Raw genomic sequence first — 21,674 nt, forward strand, 5'->3', positions numbered from 1 at the left:
TCTGTCCTTGAATACATGGCAAATGGAACAGAGACATGGCCCTTGGCCCTTTTCCTGAAGCACTTTATGATTGTTGTTTATTTATATGTGCTGCTCCTTCCCATGTAAGCTCTTCTGGGTGACATTGCTTAAACTTTTGTTAACTAAGCACCCTCTAGTGGAGAAACGTCATGTTTCTATTACAAAGTAAACATTTTTCCCCTCTTTCTGCTTATATATAGGTAGTCCATGACTTACTACCACAATTGAATCCAAAATTTCTTTTCCTGAGACTGAGTTTTGTCCCATTTTACGACCATTCTTGCCACAATTGCAAAGTGAATCACTGCAATTGTTAAGTTACTATCGTGTTTTCCTGAAAATAAGACCTATCTCGAAAATAAGCTCTAGCTTGATTTTTACGTCTGCGCCTAGTATAAGCTTTACCCCCAAAATAAGTCCTAGTTAAGAGCCTGCGCAGCCAGCCAACTGCTCATTCCATCCGATTGTTTGCAGTGCCATTGCCACGAGGTGAGGCAGGTGGAAGGGATGGAACTGCCCCAAACGCCTCGCATCAGCTTACCCCAGGGCCCCCTCAGCCAGGCCTTCCACGCCCCAGTACTTGCCTCGCCTTGAGGCACAAGCACCAACAACCCGCATGGCAGCTGGCCCACTTCTTCTGCTTGCTTCCAGCCACGTGGGCTCCTGCTAGACAGGGCTTTTGGTGCTGCTGCCATGAGGCAAGGCAGGTGTCGGGGCATGGGAGGCCTGACTGCAGGGGCCCTGAGGTAAGCTGGTGTGGAGCGCGTGGGGCAGCTCCACTCCCTACCCCACCCCTACTGCAGCACTGGCTCAACATGCCACATACCCTCTTGCCACGAGCAGCTGCAAGCAAGCAGAAGAAGTGGATCTCCTGTACATGGAAAAAATAAGACATCCCCTGAAAATAAGACCTAATGCTTCTTTTGGAGGCAAAAAAATTATAAGACCGGGTCCTATTTTCAGGAAAACATTGCAATAAGGAGAATATTGGTAGCTCAGGGTTGACATGAGGGGTCCTTGGTGCTCTCTGAGCTTGGTGCACTGATGATGTTACGTAGTTTGGGTAATGAAAGATCTGCAAGAAAACAAGCAAACTCAGAAAGCACCAAGGACTCCTCAGTTGTTAAGTTGGTAACACGGTTGTTAAATGAATCTGGCTTTCCCATTGACTTTGCTTGTCAGAAAATTATAAAAGGTGATCACATGGCCCTGGGACACTGCAGCAGTCATAAATATCAAGTCAGTTGCCAAGTGTCTGAATTTTTATCACATGGCCATGCGGATGCTGCAATGGTTGTAAGTGTGAAAAACAGTCATAAGTCCCTTTTTTCAGTGCTCTTGTAACTTTGAAAAGTCACTAAATGAACTATTGTGAAAAATTATACAGAACTACCTGCATTTTTTTTAATGATAGCTCTTCTATAGGGCAGAAAGAGAGGTAACCATTATTAAAATGTCCTCAGTTTTTGTCAATATTTGTGGTTATAATGTATACTTTATATACTTTTCACAAATATAATTTTTCACAGAAACTTTATAAATGAAAATTTGTAGCATTTCTCCTATTTGGTCCTCAGAACTTTGTCCTAATAAATCTGCACAATATCAATTCAGTTTTTCTACATATAAAACATTTATTTAGTGTTTCATATTACAAACTTGACACACATTGATGTATAATATAGTCTGCTTGGGATCTAACAGAAATCAGAGGAATATTTAGTTTGCTGTGGTAAGTTTCCTACCTAAACATTACTTAGTACAGAGCAAAATAAATATTTCACAGTTTATTATCAAAACTACAATTTTATGTTATTATAATGAAATCCTAAACTAAAAATATTTTAATTATAGGTCTCAGTTTTCAATATATATATAATTTTGAAGCTTTGTGGAGGAAATAAGTTACATGAAGAAATCTGCTATGGATAAGTTGGAAGGAGAACGTGAAAAGAAAGAATTGAACCCCTTATATAGTTTATCCCTTCCTTGGCCCATTTTTCCCCCCTCAAGTGTCTTGTTAAGAAAAAAAAGTAGCCAATTGCAGATTAGTATTTATTCATTTGCACTGTAATTTAATTTAGGCCTTAATTAGACAAGAACACATGCCAAGATCCTATAGATTGCCAGTTGCAGGTCCATAGTCTGTTCTGTCAGTGTGTAAATTGCTAGTAAATGCAATTGCTAATATATATATATATATATATATATATATATATATATATATATATATATATATACACAATATATATATATATACACAATATATATATATATATATATATATATATATATATATATATATACAGTATATATATATATATATATATATATATATATATATATATATATATATATATACACACAGTATATATATATATATAAATATATATATATATATGTATATATGTATGTATGTATGTATATGTATATGTATGTCTTATACGTGTATTGACTGTTTTGTATAGAAATACTTGTTTTCAGGGAAAAATAAAACATTTGGTGTACATTGAGTAAATATATAAAAATACATGGAATATAAAATAACAAGAACCAGCTTTTGGATAAAATGTTTAACTGATTGACAGTTCTTTAATCATAAAGCCTCAAAACTGCTACAAATGGTACATGCTGGGAGAAAAGAAGTGGCTATGAGAAAGTTGACTGTGGCTTGCAAACCAAAAAAAAAGAAAAAAGAGCGACTATATTTTTATAGAGAATAAGTTTCAAAGTGGCACCTTTGGGGAACAATTCTAGTGGATTTGGTTGCTCTTTGCCATAAGAGGGCACTCATTACCTAGGAACTACTGAGTATTATTGAGAAGAAATTAAACTAAATAGTTGTCTATATTGACTAATGTGAAAGAAAACCAACCAACCCAAGACTCATGCTACAGTACTAGTAGATTTTTCTTGCAGAAGCTATTTTGAAAGCTTATTTTCTAGCTGTTTCCAGGAAGCCTTGAACATTCTAATAAAGTTAGGGGATTGCTTTTGTGACTTTCCAGAAGGATGTGGAAAAACTGAGGGGAAGGAAGATTGTGATTTAGTTAATTGTCAGAGAAAATGGAAAAAAAGCCTACATGTAATCAATAACTCGATGGTAACTAGTATATCTGTAAATGGCTGTTTACCAACCCATTCCCAATTTCATTGGTCTCTAATCAGATTTCTTTATTAACCACTATCTGAGAAAAATCAAAACGCTTCCAGCAACAACTTTGTGAGTAGAATAAATATATGTCATCGGTGTAACCTTATCCCTTGACACTTGAAGTAGTAAAAAAAGAAACAAATAGTGTCGCCATAGTTAATTTCTTCTTCCAACAGCTACTGACCAGGACAATGTATTTTAAATATTGTTGAAAACTTTGGCAGTACACTCTTAAAGCAGTGATGATAGAAACTTATAGTAGTAAAACCTTTCCAGTTTGTATTAGACGGAGGAGAAAACATTGTATACTGCTCAAAATAATAAAGGGAACAGAAAATAAGACATCCTACTATTAAATACAGTACATTGTGTTGTTTAAGTGTTCCCTTTATTTTTTTGAGCAGTATATATAAGGCTTGTAAAAATTTTTTCTCTATAAGTATCTTTGAGACACATTTGAACCAGGAAGTTTGTCTTCATGTAGTCAACAGCATAAATGTAAAAGAATTAATTAAGATGAACAGGAAGAACAAAACTGTAAACCTAAAAGTTAGCATAAGTACATTGTCATCAAGAGAGTAATTCAAATTTTAGGTGCCACCCAGGTGCAGCTTTGTGGTAGACCATTTAGGAGAAAATTCAATGCATTGAAAATTCTCAGTGCTAGATAATTAAATTCTGTCTTGCCTGTCATAATAAAACAATATGTTACTTAGATGTTTAATTTTCTGTACTAGAAGGTCAAGTAATTGCAAAGTTTTGTAAGAAAAAAGAAGCTAATTTTTTATATAATGGTTATCTTCACACCACCTTAATATAATCTTCCATTTTCTCAAATATTGAACAGGCTTTTTATAAAAATAGAATGAATAGAATTGAATTTCTGAAATCTCAAACTGTGAAACATTATTTAAATAAGATGGTTGCATCTTCAATATTTGATCTTATTCAGGAAATGCACACACACACACACACACACAGAGAGAGAGAGAGAGAGAGAGAGAGGGAGGGAGGGAGGGAGGGAGGGATAGTAGAACACCAGGATAATATAAAAACAACAACTGTTTAATAAACTTAGCTTTCATCGGCTAACTGCCGACATCATCAGAGTGGAATGCCGGAGGTTCAAAAGCCTGCCTATAAGACCAACTGCTTTTGCGCTTTGCTCATGGAGCGCACCACCGCTCTACCCACCCCGCTAATCCCTCCACGCTGATGACAACATCCAGCTCATGAGCCTATGCCTCAGAACATATTTCATGTTCCAGGGCACCATCTATGAGCAGGTGAAAGGCACGCTGATGGGATCCCTAATTTCGGGGATCATTGTGGAGGCGGTCCTGCTAAAGTGATGGCTGCATAGACAGGAGAGGCGAGGATCCCTGAACTCACGAATATGCAGCCGATGCGAGACAACCAGAAGCAATACGATTAGCGGGGGTGGGTAGACCAGTGGCGCGCTCCATGAGAAGAGCGCAGAAGCAGTTGGTCTTATAGGCAGGCTTTTGAACTTCCAGCATTCCACTCTGATAACATCGGCAGTTAGCCGACGAAAGCTAAGTTTATTAAGCAGTTGTTGTTTTATATTATCCCGGTGTTCGACTATTTTTCTCAACATGAATATACCCGGGATTCACATTTCTAGTGTAATTAGAGTCTCTCTCTCTCTCTCTCTCTCTCTCTCTCTCTCTCTATATATATATATATATATATATATATATATATATATATATACATACATACATACATACATACATACATACATACATACATACATACATATATATATATATATATATATATATATATATATATAATTTTAATTCCATTTATATCCCGCCCTTCTCCGAAGACTCAGGGCGGCTTACAAGCTTAGCAGTAGTGTTCTACTATATATATATAGTAGAACACCAGTATATATATATGTGTGTGTGTGTGTGTGTGTGCACACGTGTGTGTATATATATATGTATGTATATATACACATACGTATACATATATACATACACACACATATTCACACACACACCCCTTTTATGTAACTTATTGCCCAACTTCACTTGATGTAACAATGAATGTCCATTTTTCAAAACCTTGAAACTCACATTCAAAAATTAGCTAGCAGCAGAAGCTTCAGAGTCCTGATATGGTTAGCTAAATTGCTTTATTGCAGAGAAGTGTGCTCTCCAAAGTATATGTAAAGACATTTTTCTCGCTTTATCTCTATCTCTATCTCTAAAAGTAATATTTACTTCTTTCTTTAACAATAATGGCATTCAAGGTGAGTAACAGTAATAAAAGACATTATTACTATTACGTCAGAACTAACATTTACAAATGTAACAAACTGTTTCTTCAGTATAATTCTGATTTTTTTAAAAACAGAGAAATGGAATTGACTACATTTAATACACTATGTTTATTTATATGTCAATTTTATCCCCCTTTATGGAACTCAAAGTAGTGTATGGTTCTGTGTAATTGATTGATTGATTATGTGCCATCAAGTTGTTTTCAACTACTAGCAACCACACAGATAGTTTTTATCCTTGGTACTCTGTCCCTAACCTGGTTTTTCGTGTCTTGCAACAATGTACTTATGATCACTGTGATTGAGAGCATCCCCTTTGCTACTGGTCGTCTTCATTTTTTTTTCCACTTTCCCCAGCATTAGAGCCTTTGTGTGTGTAGTTTTGTGTGTGTGGTTTTGTGTGTGTTAAATTTATATCCCAACCTTTCTCCAAGAATTCAAGGTGACTTAAAAGAAGTTCTCCATTTTACTCCCGCAACAGCAATCCTGCGTGGTAGATTAGAAAGTGACCTACCTACTGTCATGAAGCAAATTTCCATGGCTAAAGATCAGTTTGAATTTAGGTCTCTCAAGTTTGCTTTTGATGTTGTAATAGCAATAGCAATAGCACTTAGACTTATATACCGCTTCATGGTGCTTTACAGCCCTCTGTAAGCAGTTTTACAAAGTCAGCATCGCCCCCAACAATCTGGCTCCTCATTTTACCAACCTCAGAAGGATGGAAGGCTGAGTCAAGAGAATTGGTGAGAATTGAACTGCTTGCAGTCAGCAGAAGTAATCTGCAAATTGTATTCTAACCACTGTGCCACCACGGCTTCTACACCCTACTGACTGTCAGTATAACTCACTGAGGTCTTTTTGATTGTTCTGGGGACCTAAATGGACATTTTTGACCAATTGTAGCACCTAAATCATTTACAAGGACAAGCCCTCTATAGATACATTGCAGTGGTCGAAATCTGAGTTGAGGACATGAGTCACAGTGTTTCTGAACTAGGTTTCTCTGCAGATAACTAAAATACCCATGAGATTCTAACATGATTTTCCACAAAAGCATGGAAAAAACCTCTATGGAGTTATTGCTTGGCAATACCTGCTTATCTCTCGGAATAAGAAGTGAACAATATGTCATCTATTCATATGAGCAATGAAGTCAGTCCTGGAAGTCTTCCTCCTAAGAGTCTGACAACAGTTGTGGTAGTGATACTCTTTGGAATGGATCTGACCCTTTCTTGCATATGTTACAGTTGTAAGACAGAAAGGATCTAGTAGTTGACATGTATTTTTCTAGGTGCCTGGCAGCTGGAAGAGCACAGAAATGTCTTCATGACAGCTGTCTTGTTCCATACTGTTCAGTGCTTGTCCAATATGAAGCAACATTCACCCTTTCTATGTTTTTTGTGTCTGAAATAAAATTTAACTCCCAACATTTCTTCTCCCATTGTGTATCTCTCTTTTAATATAGAGAAGTTAGGACCAAACTTAACTTTGGGGAATGTTAAGGAAAGGGGAAGAATTCGTAGTATTACTTATTGCAACATTAGCGATTGGAATGTTAAATTAAAATGAAATGATATTAAATTCTAAAGTCTTAGAAAGTGCAAAATAAATAATGACAATTCTGATCATATGTAAAATACGTTATGATTTCAGGTAGTGGCAGCTAATAATAGAAATTTTCAGATCTATTTAGAAAATAAATTCAAGATATGAAACTGTTTATCATTCAGTATAAATTTTTAAGTGCCTAGCCTAGCAGAGCAGAATTTGGTGGCATTTTGCTGCCAACGTGCTCTATAATTATATAGATTATAAATGATGCTGTAGAATTTATATCCTGGAATGCTGTAAAGTTAGAAGGGAATAACCCTGGGGAGGGAAGGGAAGAGATGTTACCTATGGAATGGTCAGATAAGAGAGGGCAGAGCCTACAGCTACATAACGTGTTGAGGAAGAGGCTTGGAAGGGACTTCCCCTACTTTTTCTGGCTGTAAAGGAGATGATGGGACATGTGTACTGTACTTTCAGACTTGTAAGATTTTGTTGATATAGCCTTACAATAAAATAGAATTATCTCATCCAGGAGTGTTTCCTGTCTGGTCTATCTGGGAATGCGGACAAATGCTTTCTAAAAATTATACTATTGAGTTATTTTTAAAGATATATTATAAAATTTCCATTCCTATCGTATGGGTCTCAGACTAGTTATGCCAAGCAACCAATATTCATGATACTATACATTTATAAGGCTCTAAAACATGACACAGAGACTCCTGCTTCCTTTATTGGTAAAATAAAATAGCAACAAAATTATTGGTGATGGGGAAAAGCTGTATAAATATTACATATTTAAACATTAGAGTTGGGGAACAGGACTAATAAAAACTCCAAAAGGTTGCACAGGAAATACCATTTGGAAAATAATTATCTTACTTAAACATACTCTCATGGCAGCAAAAATTGCTACATGGATGTAAATAGCTTGAACAAAAAGTAATAAGAAAGCAAAAAGCAAGTAGAATTCGGTAAGAAAGGAGTAAAGGTAAGTTGGAATTTAGAAGAAGGGCTAACATCTGTAGGATTCTGTTGTATTCATGCCAACTAATCATACATCAAACTGAATTTCTTGGCTTCTCTTTCCTCAGAGGACTCAGAGGTACAGGTTGTAAGAAGGTGAATTTTAGTTAAACATTACAAGAGGTTTGGTAATAAAATCTGTTCAGCAGTTAGAGCTAATTACCTTCAGGAGCTTTTTAATTTTTTGATGACTTTTACAAGAGGCTGGGCCATTAGATGTCCTTGACTGAACAAGGGGTTGGACTAGGTGACCTCCTGCCTTTTGAGGTTGTATATTGGTAGTTTTTGCTACCACTAACTTCCCTGACATCCTTCCTCTAATCCCAGTGTGTGTATAATGAGAAAAAGAAATAACTTTGAGAAACCAAAATAATAGTCAGTTAAAAGAAATTTGAGTCTGGGCCAGATCTATAACTCATGTAAACATGTCAGAAAATAGTAAGGGAAATTGTATTATTTTTGCAAGATTCTGTTACTATAATTTTATAATAAAGATAACATTAGCTCGTGTGACTTTGATTTCTTAGTCCACCCCACCTTGGGGGGCTGATGGTGTTTAAGAGAGAGGATGACCACAATTAATACTAACTTACTAGCAATTAAAATTGTAAAAATGGGAAAAAATGAAACCATTTCTATAAGTTATATTTCATAGGTATGTGATTAGAAGATTTGGGGGTGGGTGGGTGGGATGGGGATAGCGCAATCTTATAAGACAGGGGTGTCCAACTCGCAACGTCACATGACGTGTTGCAATTTATCATGATTTTTTCCCCATTGCCGGCAATGGGGTGGGCGCAGTTTTGGTGTGACGCTTCCGGCCCATGGGCTGGCAGTTTGACACCCCTGTTATAAGAAGTAAACAATTTTTTATTTTTATTTTAGAAAATAAAAGTACTTCAGAAAAAGTCTGCAATTTTTTTAATAAGCTATTTCAACTAGTTCTGAGTTTAGATTTCTGAGTTCAGTGCTGTAACAATGTCTTTTAAAATGTCATTGTATTTGATTTTCACCCATTGAGGTTTTCCAAGGAAAATGTATAGTGCCTTCCATGTTGCTATTATATATGCCTCAAAGTTCTAGATTCACCTGATGTTGCTGCTGTTAAAAGGAGCTGTTGTCCACCAGAGCTTACTTCCTGGCAACATTACTTATTAGATCACAACACTGTTTTGGAATATATGTAGCACTTTGTTAAGTCAGTAACACTTCCAACTTAACACTGTTGTTAAATACTATTAGCATTGCCATTAATTGCCCATGGCTAATTATTTAACAAAATTAATATTTTGGCTTAGTATTAAAAAAAACCATTATCCAATGCACAACATGATGGATGCGTCTAACAGAGTGGTTTTCAGCCTTAGCAACTTTAAGATGAGTGGACTTCATCTTAACTCCCAGAATTCCCCAGCTATCTGTACATTGGTAAGGTTGAGAAACACTGGATAAGTAGCTTAGAAACGAAATTATCTGTATAATTAAGTATCCCATACTTTTTTTCCTTATTTTTTCTGACTCAAAACATCCATATTTATTCAAGGTTTTGGTTGTAATTTTTTTTCCTTCTTAGGGAAATAATTTTTCACTAAGTATTATGAATGGGTTGATGATCAGTTGTATTACTCTACGAGTAATTTATCAAACGAGTAATTTCTCTGCCTATGAAGAAGAGCAGTAACAGTTTTCTGGATTTGGATTTGAGAACTCTCCATTTGCATTCCCAGCGAAATAGACCACTCTTTAATCCAAAGTATTTCAACTGTCACCATATCCTGCTGAGGGTCTGGCAGCTTCTTGGCTAATATCACTTCTGTCCTTGGACTCCTCTTAATTAGCTGGACTTGCAAAGACATAATTCTTTTAGACAGACCTTTTTTATTACACAGCCTAGCACATCATTATGTAAAAGACAAGTTGTAGTTTCTTTATTGTCACAGAACTACTATATTTCAGAGCTATAGGGCAGTTTTTGATATACAGAAAGAACTGTTTTTTTTAATTTCTAGAACCTCCTAGTTAGATCAGACTAATTGGAGCTGAATTATGACAAAGGGGAAAATTCTATATGATTATTGAGGGTTTTTTATTCCCATTTATATATCTTTCTGACTGAAATCAGTGCCCCATCCATTCTTTTTTTGTAAAAGAAAAAGGTGCCGGAACTCACACATATCATACAACCCGCCTACAAGGTTCTATCCAAAAAAGGTGCCAGGACTCCGTTCTGAGCGTTCTATGAGAAAAAAAGCCCTGGCCCTATCTATATACCTCCAAAGCTCTTTTTCACAAATTGAGAAGCCAAATTTCTGCTCATAAAGAGTATACCCTCATGTGTTTGGATTCTGTTTCCTAAACGTTTGCTTCAAAGAGATACTCTTTTCTTGAAGGAGAAAAATATCGACACTTGCTGCTGGCAGAAGGATAAACATAGAATGAGGCAATACACTAACACTAACATACCTATTTTGGTTACTTATCTATAGAACAGTAATAGTGTTCTTGGATGAAACAAACCAGAATCTTCCTCTGCTTATAAAGCGGATCTTGTTCTTCTGTACAGATCACATCATTTTGAAAAATTCTATTTATTTAAAATATAACCTGTTCCTTTTTAGTTGGAAAATGTTTCTGATTCCACAAATCATTTTGTTATGCTGCTTTAGGTTGAAGTGAGTGTTTTTTTTAAATTTCATAGAGGGTGGTCTATAATATAATTTATGGGCATCAGAACAGGTTTTTCTTTGTGGTTAATATTAATTGCATGCTGGATTGTGTGATTCTAAAAAGATATAATTAGAGGATAACAGCTCTTTCTAACCAAGGTCAAAGGCTCTTTTCTCTGAGTGCCTGTGATAAAAGAACAGAGTCATCTGACAGTCTGAATCAAACCTGAGCAGATGCCATATTGCTATTTACCAAAAAGGGTCTTATGACCTGTATCTCCTTCTCCCTTCCTTTTCAGCAGTCCATCCAATCATAAGTAAATGACTTTATAGTTTCTGCCACCACCCACACAGAAGATAGCTGTTTTGTTCTTGGTTCAGTTTTATCCATTTTTAACTCTTTGAGACCTGTGCTAGAACTAACTGCTTTTTGTTGTCTGAAGCCCTGTTTCTTATATTTGACAGAATTATTCAAAAGGATGGTGGTTGCTTTCAGGAGCATTATAATAGCAAACTAAAATGTGACGGCCAGGTTATATTGTCTAGCCTTTTATCTTTTGTTTCTTTTTCGTACTAGCTTATAAGCTTATGATGCTTCACTTATGTACAGATAAAGAGTGGGATAATGTATGTATTTGAGTGCTTTGTTGCTTCCCACATTTGAATATTTTAATGCCCTAAATGTTCAGTTGCTTATTCTGAACAGATATTTCTTCAGAACTGTACTTCAGTTACATTTTCCTATCAGCCATATTTTTTTGATGAAAATAAAATCATCTTCACTGCCCACCCCCTTATGGTTTTTCTCAAATAATGTGGAATGTGGTTGTCCTAGTGTTACGGTTACATGGTAGATTTCTGTGATACACTTGGTTAAAAGTAGCACAACTCCTGTCTTTCATATATTGCTGCATTTATGTATTTGAAAAGTGAACATATTATTGGTATTGTATTTAAATGATAGAGAACTTACCGTATATACTTGAGTATAAGCCGAATTTTTCAGCCCACTTTTTGGGCTGAAAAAATCCACTTCGGCTTATACTCCAGTGAACAAAAAAAAGAACTGTCCCTTCGTTCGGGCCAGGCTGCTGAGAGAAGGGAGCGGCAGAGCCTTGCAGAGCTGGTAGAGGTGGCGGCAGTCCAGCGTTGTTTCTCCTCCCCGTACGTGTGTGTGTCAGACCCACGGGAATGGCTGGTAGGGAAGCGGCATTCCGGCATTCCCCCCCTTCCTGTGTGTCGAGCCCACGGGGCTTGACACACAGAGAAACGCAAATGCCGGACTGCCGCCACCTTTACTAGCCATTCCTGCGGGTCTGACACACACACACACACACGCACGAGGGGGAGAAACAACGCTGGACTGCCGCCACCTCTGCCAGCCCTGCAAGCCTCTGCCGCCCCGGGGCGGCAGAGGCTTGCAGGGCTGGCAGAGGTGGCGGCAGTCCAGCATTGTTTCTCCCCCTCGTGCGTGCATGTGTGTGTCAGACCCACGGGAATGGCTGGTAGGGAAGCGGCATTCCGGCATTCCCCCCCTTCCTGTGTGTCGGGCCCACGGGGCTTGACACACAGAGAAACGCAAATGCCGGACTGCCGCCACCTTTACTAGCCATTCCTGCGGGTCTGACACACACACACACACACACACACACACACACGAGGGGGAGAAACAACACTGGACTGCCGCCACCTCTGCCAGCCCTGCAAGCCTCTGCCCGGGCGGAGGGCGACGGTGGCCGCGGCGACCGGAGAAGGGAGCCGGAGGACTCGCAGCAGTCCTTAAGGCGTTGGTTGTTATGACTGGGCGAGAAGCGCGCGCGCTGGAAGGGGCTGGCTGGAGGGCGCTGCCTCGGCGCCTCGCATTCCTTTGTTCTGCGGAGGGGGCGGGGGGGGAATAAAGGCGGCAGGCAGCGCTCCAGTGAGGGGGAGGGGGAGGGGGAGAAGAGGAGAACGTAAGCCCTGCTGGCTCGGGCAGGAGTAAATAAAGCTGGATAACAGTTGTTTTGTACGGATGGAGCGAGAGCAGAACAAGCTGGCCGGAGGGAGGGATGCGTCTCCAGTCACGTAGCATGTGTACTCGCGCTGTTCAACGCGGGGAATGAAAGGCGGGAGAGAGGGTGCGCGGAGAGCTCCTTCCTGCTTCCCTCTCCCGGCTCCTTTTTGCCTTGCAAAATGGAACTGGGTTAAGCCAGCCGAGAGCACGCGCTTTCCCCCTCCCCAGCCAGCCTGAGGGACCCCTGCCCCCTTTGTGCCTTTTGCCTTGCCGGAATGTCGCCGAGGCACTCGGCCGACTTGCCCTGCAGTCTGCGTCTCCTTGGAAGTCCAATACCTCTGGAAATCTCCACGTTGGAGAAGCGGCAGAGGCTTGCAGGGCTGGCAGAGGTGGCGGCAGTCCAGCGTTGTTTCTCCCCCTCGTGCGTGTGTGTGTGTGTGTCAGACCCGCAGGAATGGCTAGTAAAGGTGGCGGCAGTCCGGCATTTGCATTTCTCTGTGTGTCAAGCCCCGTGGGCTCGACACACAGGAAGGGGGGGAATGCCGGAATGCCGCTTCCCTACCAGCCATTCCCGTGGGTCTGACACACACACGCACGCACGAGGGGGAGAAACAACGCTGGACTGCCGCCACCTCTGCCAGCCCTGCAAGCCTCTGCCGCGGCAGAGGCTTGCAGGGCTGGCAGAGGTGGCGGCAGTCCAGCGTTGTTTCTCCCCCTCGTGCGTGTGTGTGTGTGTGTGTGTGTGTGTGTGTGTGTGTGTGTCAGACCCGCAGGAATGGCTAGTAAAGGTGGCGGCAGTCCGGCATTTGCGTTTCTCTGTGTGTCAAGCCCCGTGGGCCCGACACACAGGAGGGGGGGACGCCGCTTCCTTACCAGCCATTCCCGCGGGTCTGACACACGCACGCATGCATGAGGGGGGGAAACGCCGGACTGCCGCCACCTCTACCAGCCGTTCCCGCAGGTCTCTCTCTCTCTCTCTCACACACACACACACACACACACACACGCACGAGGAGGGAAACAACGCTTGACTGCCGCCTCCCTAGCAGACCTTCCCTGCGGGATGTGCTGCCAGGAAGCCTGGCAGCCTGATGAGCGGACCCTGCGAACCGTGGCCGAGCCAGCTCCGGGATGCTGCCAGAGTCAACGAGCGGCTTGTCGTGGCACAGAATATAGATATGTTGCTAAGAAGGGGCCAAGCTTATACTTATACTCGGCTTATACTCGAGTCAATAACTTTTTCCAGTTTTTTGGGGTAAAATTAGGGGTCTCGGCTTATAGTCGAGTCGTCTTATACTCAAGTATATACGATATGCTTTTTTCCAGTAGCAAACTATATATATATATTTAAATAATAAATGAAAAATTGTAATTGATAGGCAGAATTACATTCACACATGTGTAAAAAGGGAATAAAAGTAGGCACTGTTAAAAATTGTGCATCTTGGGAGCAGAAATAATTTTTCTCTAAATTGCTTTCAAAACTTTTTTTTTCCAAAATGAAACCACATATTTTGGGCTTAGAGTCCAAAACCTTGCACAGGCCTTAGTAGAAAGACTCGCTTGGAGCTAATGTTTAAGCCATACCCGCATTAGCCAAAATGACTGATGTCAAAAAGCTAAGCAGGATTATGACTGGTTTATACTTGGATGAGAGACTGCTAGAAAATAATAGGGCTGCAGATTACACTACCAAGTTGAAAAAAATGTCTCGGGAGAAAACTATAGTAAAATGCTTCTATGTTGTCGCTATGAAAACTACATGGGCATGTTTGGAACTCAACTTGAAAGAAACTTTGCCTTTCTACTGGACTTTTATCAAAAACAGAAATGGTGTTAGATAGTTCTAAAGATTCTCCTTAGTGTAGATACATAGGCTTGCTAGAAGAAAGAATCAAATAATCATCAGTTTTCTATATAAAAACGGCTGTCAAAAATCAAATCCCTTTCTTTCCTCAGATAAGATATGCAGATCCCTTGATAGGAACCAGAGAAGATAGATAGCCTTTATAGAGGCAAAACTGGAGATTAATAAATGTTACTAGAAGAAAAACATTGGTAGAACTCGTGTCTGATAAGATAGTTTAGTGGTAAGAAGACAAGCATTCTTCCTCGTCCGAAAAATATGTAACTCCAAAATAGGTGAACAGGATTTTGCTATAAAATACCTAAATACAGATTTTTCAAGGCATAAAAAGCTGTAGTTGTGTTTGCTATGAGAACAATCCCACACGATATATTTCCCTTTCTTAACTAATGTGGTGTTATTCAGAATTATGTGACTTCATTCTGTTGCATATACAAAGTCTAATATGCAGAACTTGAATTCCATTATTTGATATATTTTTTTTCATGCCTTTGAGTCAGTGTTAACTCCTGCAACTGCCTGGACCGAGAGAGGGTGACTGATTTCATTTCCAAGGCAGGACTGAAATTTGGTTTCTATCCAGTGCATTAACCACTGCCTGTGGCTCTCTAATTTGTCAATATCAAACCTAAATCTTGTGTCCTTCATTGTTTTGTTTTCTAAGAAATTGTGCAATAAAAATTGTAATTCCTCATTGATCTGGAAATAAGAAATGAATTTGATTTAAATGTGAGTTCTGGGGAAACTGTTTATTTCTATTCCTGTACATGATTCTCAATAAGGAATTAATCCTTGATCATAATGAAATTGCAATATATTCTCTGTACTGAAATTAGACTTTCTCTATAATTCTCCTTGCTGGTAAAAACATAATCTGGATATTGTATAATGTAACAACTTCAAGATGAATGATATGCATGTTCTGAAATTTAAATAGAGTCTGGATTAGTTGAATCCAAAAGTAGTTTTTGTCATAGGGTCCATTACTTTCAAAGTGGTACTCAATTCTACATGCTTAGGACAAACTAAGATAGAGTACATTTAGTCCTCATCTTACAACCATTCATTTAGTGACCATTAGAGGTTACAATGGCTTGTGGCTGTTTTTCACATTTACAACAGTTACAGCAACTCCATGGTCACATGATCAAAATTTGGACACTTATGTGGACACTTAGTTGCAGTGTTCTGGGGTCATGTAATCCACCTGTTGCAACCTTCTAACAAGCAAATTCAATGTGAAACCAAATTCATTTAACAACCATGTTACTAATTTAATAACTGCAGTGATTCAGTTAACAATTGTGTCAATAAAGGTCGTAAACTCATTTAACAACTGTCTTGCTTAGCAATGGAAATTTTGGCTCAGTTGTGGTCATAAGTCAGGTGGCACTGAAACACCAGGCACTATCTGAATGAAGATCCTCCTAGAATGATCTTCATAAGAAGTCACACCTTCTTTGTAAATGAAAGCTTCTCTTGGTGAGGTGCCTCCCGTTTTTATTATTTTCGTTTAATAGCCTGTTGTATTCTAATATTTTGTACTGGTAGCACACTGTCCTGCCATCTCTGGGATTAGTGTCCTTGATACTACTTCCTATCTTGCTATTCCTTTTCTGTTTATTTAAAAGGAACTCTAGGACTGATAATTTTTTTAAGAAAATATATCACATTGGGAAGCATCTATCTAGTTTGGTTCATAAATTATATTAAATTTATTTATTTATTTACTAAATTTATATGCCACCCATCTTGCCTAAAGGCAATTTTTTTTATGAAGACGTAAGGTCATTTTTTTGCTTATCATGCTGTTTGACTCCAGCTATTATGGTTTATAAATACACATGTAGTGAGTGAAACTAACCAGTTAGAAGCCATAATTAAGCATTATAGCATAGCACAGTGTTTGAACTGGGTCATCTTTTCTCATATTAGTATTCTGTGACACCATACAGGCAAACTCTTGCTGCTCTAAAGAAGGACTTTGGCCAGATACTCAGTGCTCAGGTTCTGCACTATTTTGCTCTAATACTGCTTTTCTACAATCCTTATGAGATTTACGGTTGGGAATAAGAAAAAGGTACATAGATACCAGCAAATGTATACTTAAATATCCTCAGATGTTACTATTTTGGTTGTTCTTTCTCTCTTTGTTATGAAGTTGCTGGGTCCCATGGATTCCTGGATGTCAACAAATACAAAATCTTCCATAGCACAAAAGAAGCAAAGCTTAGGTCCTGAGTGAAAAGCAAGAAGTAAGGACGTAATTTCTAGTTCTGTGCAAGTTAAAAATACTAATAATGTTGTTATGATGCTCAAAAATAAATATTGGCACAGTTTATGTTGTTCTTTGGGCTATTTGCTCCAGTTTCAGTAAAGGATTGATCATAGAATGAAAATGGAGTTAATTACTGCTTTACTTTCAAAATCACTTGTCTATGGTAAGATTTCACTCAACTAAATATAGATTTGCACTGTTGGCATCCAGAGATTTTTATTGCTAATCCTTGGATTATATGCATTGTGTTTAAACTAGCTATCTAGAAAGCTGGGTATAAGACAGAAGCAGTAAGATTTACTGCACCGAGCCTCAGAATCAAATGTGCTTTCTCAAGAGGGAGGCAAACCTGTTTTCCCAGTTTGCTGGAACACTAGTTGAAAATGGAATTTATGAGATAAGGTGACACACTGATCCTTTGGGCAGTGAGGACGGGGCCTGTAGGATCTTGTTTTCCAGACCTCTACAGTTCAAGAATATTTCCTTTGGGAAATTACCTCTGTTGCTGCTGCTGTTGAAATTGTGCATTAGGATATGAATTCAAATACAGTTACAAGAGGTGTCCCTGTCTTTTTGGAAAGCATGATACTTGGAATCTAATGCTTCCTGCAGAGTTTACTACTGCATCTGCTATTTTCTAGAAAAAAGACTAGCCCAAAGTAGAAACTGCAGCCTCCTCTCTCTTTTTTTATTGGCAGTAGGGAGCTAGTATTATCCCTCTACCTTTCAGCATATTTTACTAACTGTCCTCCTGGTTCTGGTAGTTCCTTAATCCACTAAGCACTCTATTTACAAATACATATTAAGGGCTAGGTAAAGAGATTTGGTAAGCTGACTAATGCTGTTGATGGCTCTAGGCTTTGGTAGGGTTTGGCAAGACTGGTATATGAACAATGTTCTCAGAATTCTTTCATGATTTTTGTACAGAAAAGCAGACTTGGAAAGTACTGAAAAGAAGCTTTTGCTTTTCTATCCTGAGAGAGACAGGTTTCCATTCACCTTAAAAGAAGCTTTATTTTAATCATACCATAGCTCTAGGAATTAGCTTGTGTTTATTGCTGACTCCACCCTGCTGTTCCTGTTGCAAGAATCTGAAGAAGCAATTGTGTTTTTAGAAGCAGAATGACGAGAAATTCCCCAGGGGCAAATGGAGAGTGTGAGCTCTAAGTACACCAATAGAGACGCACGCACACATACACACACACACACAAGGGTTGGGAACTCCCAAAGATAGAGAACGAGAAAAAGAGAAAGAGTGGAAGTGTAAACAGGAGAGCCAAACAAAGTGGGAGGTGGAGGAAGAGAGACCACTTTTAATTGTTTAATTTCTGTCTTCCCTTCCATGTTTTTGGTAATCACTTTTTAGTCTGGTCTCTCATTCCTGGATCAACTCCATCAGGTTCTGGGTTGGAATTGCCCAAACTGACATGATGTACCTCTGGGTGAGTAGAGATTTGTACCAGCCAACACACTTTGAACAGAGAAGGTGTGGAAAGTTGAAGATTCTGTCTAAAAGAATACAGCTGCTTCTCTTGGTTTGTATTCTTTTTAGGTATTTCCAATATTCTAGAAATTTGCCCTTTTGTAAATATATAAAAGTATGCAATTGAACATTAACTCTTGTTACTGAATTTTTAAAATTTTGTTTCCTACTGAGAATACACCTGAGAGAGTGCTGTAGTCAGTTTGGAAGCTGTCTTTCCTGATTTGCCTGTAGGTAGAAAAAAGAATTTGCTTTTTCTCAAAGGTGTCAGGTAATAAACTTGTTATTCTGTGATGGCTATTGTGATACGACCGGAGGACACAACTGCAGGAAGAGGAAGGAAATAATCAAGGTGGTCTAATTGTGTATACGAAGGCATCTATCTAATACTTTGCTAAGATTGTCAGAAATAGGTCATGCAAGGAGTAAGTCACAAATACTTCAGTCACAAATACTGAGGTTGAGTGACATACGCAGACTTTATTTTTGAACTGAGATAAGCAACTTTTTGAAATTGGGAAAAGTATGTGAATCAATACAAAGCATACCAGTGAAAATGTTCTTAATGTGTAGAATTTGTTCTGAATTTTAATGGCTTTTGTATTTTTTTGCTATAAAATTCAGTAACTATGAAAGTGGAAATAAGGCTTGAGGGCCTCAAGTTGTGGAAAAACTGAAAAATTCTGGATACTGCTGTGAAATTATTTTGTTTTTCTTACAAACAAGTGTTAAAACCAATGTAATCTAGGCTTGAAAATATTCTAATGTTTTTGTTGTGGAGAGGTTCATCTACTAACTACTGAAGTTTTAATGAAGTGGAATGCAAGGCAAACACTGCCTACTTTATCAAACATGATTACAGCTACGAACCATAGAATTTTAAAGTTTTAAGTAAAAAAAATAAAGTAAAAATGTAATACCTTATGTTGTACAATAGTATTGGGGATATGTTAAATACATTATGAGTAAATATGCAGAAAAATAAAAAGCTAATCATCTAATTCTGTTCATTACTGCATTTTTTTCTAGACAAGTGAAGTAGACATGGAAGGGATTTGTGAAAGATAGTATGCCCTGAAAACACCCTTTTGTTTTAGTTAAAAAAACTATATTGAAGCCCATCCTTCTTTCTCTCAAAATTTATATGGGCATTTTACTTACAGTAAAATATTATATGTATTAATTATGCAATCTAAATTATACAATAGTAAATAATCATCTTTTTCCATATTTGGACTCTTTGTGGTCTCCACTACATTTCATGATGTCTTTCTCAGTCTTTATTATTACTTTACTGTTACTACCAAATTTGCTTGGGTATTGTTTAGGGAATTTATTTTCTTTGACTAGTATGATAATTTTTTTTTCTTATTGAAAAGTTTTACAATACATTTTTGAATACAAACCCCCTCCCCTCCCCCCAACCCTCCCCTCCCCTCCCCCCTCCCCGACTTCCCAGAGCTAAATACAGGGTATAAAAATACAAACATAATCTAAAATATGCAAACAACAATAAAATATTAAATTCTATCGCACTTTAACTCTTAGTAAAATAACTACAAGCTAGTTATACATCATATAAATCCGCTACTTATTCAAATGCTAAGTGAAACTTCTTAGTCCCATATTTATTCTGAATATAATCAATCCATCTCTTCCACTCCACAGTGTATCTCTGTTGCGATTGATCTTTCAAATACGCTGAGATCTTTGCCATTTCCGCCAAGTTAGAAACTTTTAAAGTCCATTCTTCTATAGTCGGCAGTTCTTCCTTCTTCCAATATTGCGCTACTAAAAGTCTCACTGCCGTAATTAAATTTAACATCAACTTAGTATCTACAATGGTGGTATCTGTAATAATACCCAATAAAAACAGTTGCGGAGAAAACTTTATCCTTTTCTTAAATATTTTTTGCATGTTCCACCAAATTTTAATCCAAAAAGCTTTAACCTTTTTACGTATGATAATTTTATCATACTAAAATCTGGGTTTACAATTCTTCTCAATCTTTCTTTCTCTCTCTCTCTCCCTATCTTTTGTTTATATCCCACCTTTATTGCCTTTACAAATAACTCACAGCAAGTACATCCAACACACCTCTTTCCTCCTGTTCTCCCCACAATGACATCCCTGGGGCGGGGGATTGGGCTGAAAGAGAATGACAGGTCCAAGATCACCCAGCTGGCTTTCATAGCTAAGGTAGCAGTGTGCTGCAGCTGCCAAAACCAACACAGTGCTAGGCTGCATTAACAGAGGGATAGAATCAAGATCAAGTGAAGTACTAATACCACTTTACAATGCTTTGGTAAGGCCACACCTGGAATACTGCATCCAGTTTGGTCACCACGATGTAAAAAAGATGTCGAGACTCTAGAAAGGGTACAGAGAAGAGCAACAAAGATGATTAGGGGGCTGGAGGCTAAAACATAGGGAACGGTTGCTGGAATTGGGTATGTGTAGTTTAACGAAGAGAAGGGTGAGGGGTGACATGATAGCAGTGTTCCAATATCTCAGGGGCTACCACAAAGAAGAGGGAGTCAAGCTATTCTCCAAAGCACCTGAAAGCAGGACAAGAAGCAACGGATGGAAACTAGTCAAGGAGAGAAGCAACCTAGAGCTAAGGAGAAACTTCCTGACAGTTAGAACAATTAACCAGTGGAACAACCTGCCTCCAGAGGTGGTGAATGCTCCAACACTGGAGGTTTTTAAGAAGAGACTAAACAGCCATTTGCCTGAAATGGTATAAGGTTTCCTGCCTGAGCAGGGGGTTGGACTAGATGACCTCCAAGGTCCCTTCCAACTTCTTCTTCTTCTTCTTCTTCTTCTTCTTCTTCTTCTTCTTCTTCTTCTTCTTATTATTATTATTATTATTATTATTATTATTATTATTATTATTATTATTATTATTATTATTATTCTCACAGTCTCCCGGTTTAACTTTAATTTCTTAAAACTTGTACCTAAAAAAGAAGAAGCAGTTTCAACAGCACTGGAATTTGCTTTTTCTGTTTTCATGTATTGTGATTGTACTAGTTTGTAGCCAGTGTTCCCTATCTGGAAACATGACCTCATTGCATAAATACTTATTGAATCTAATGAAAATACCTATAATACACAAATACTGCAGTCTCTATCTAGGGTTCACATGATATATAGTATTTAATATTGTGAGGCGGAAAAATTATGCAGGAAAATCACAATTTGTGATGTCACTTAGAATGATTCCCTTACTTAGTGATGCTGATTACATGGATTTTTTTAAATTATGAAGCCACTTAAGCACCCATTTTCCTCTCCCTCTTTGCCTTTGCAAGTGTGATTCT

At 38.3% G+C, this 21,674-nt stretch overlaps 1 protein-coding gene across 5 annotated transcripts in view; it reads left to right on the forward strand.

The window, feature by feature from the left end:
• The window catches only part of RBFOX2 (RNA binding fox-1 homolog 2), a 188,971-nt gene that overhangs the window by 47,053 nt on the left and 120,244 nt on the right, over nucleotides 1–21,674 (forward strand). The window contains exon 1 of one of the 5 annotated variants that reach the window (XM_081330752.1): nucleotides 18,099–18,309. The exons of the other annotated variants lie outside the window; for them this stretch is intronic. Coding sequence (XP_081186878.1) covers nucleotides 18,295–18,309 — 15 coding nt within the window. The 5' untranslated portion in view covers nucleotides 18,099–18,294. Of the gene's footprint in view, nucleotides 1–18,098; nucleotides 18,310–21,674 lie in introns of those variants that run through there. 5 annotated transcript variants of the gene reach the window in all.

The sequence above is a fragment of the Vipera berus genome, assembly GCF_964194415.1.
Source record: "Vipera berus genome assembly, chromosome: 6".
Taxonomy (NCBI): Eukaryota; Metazoa; Chordata; class Lepidosauria; order Squamata; family Viperidae; genus Vipera; species Vipera berus.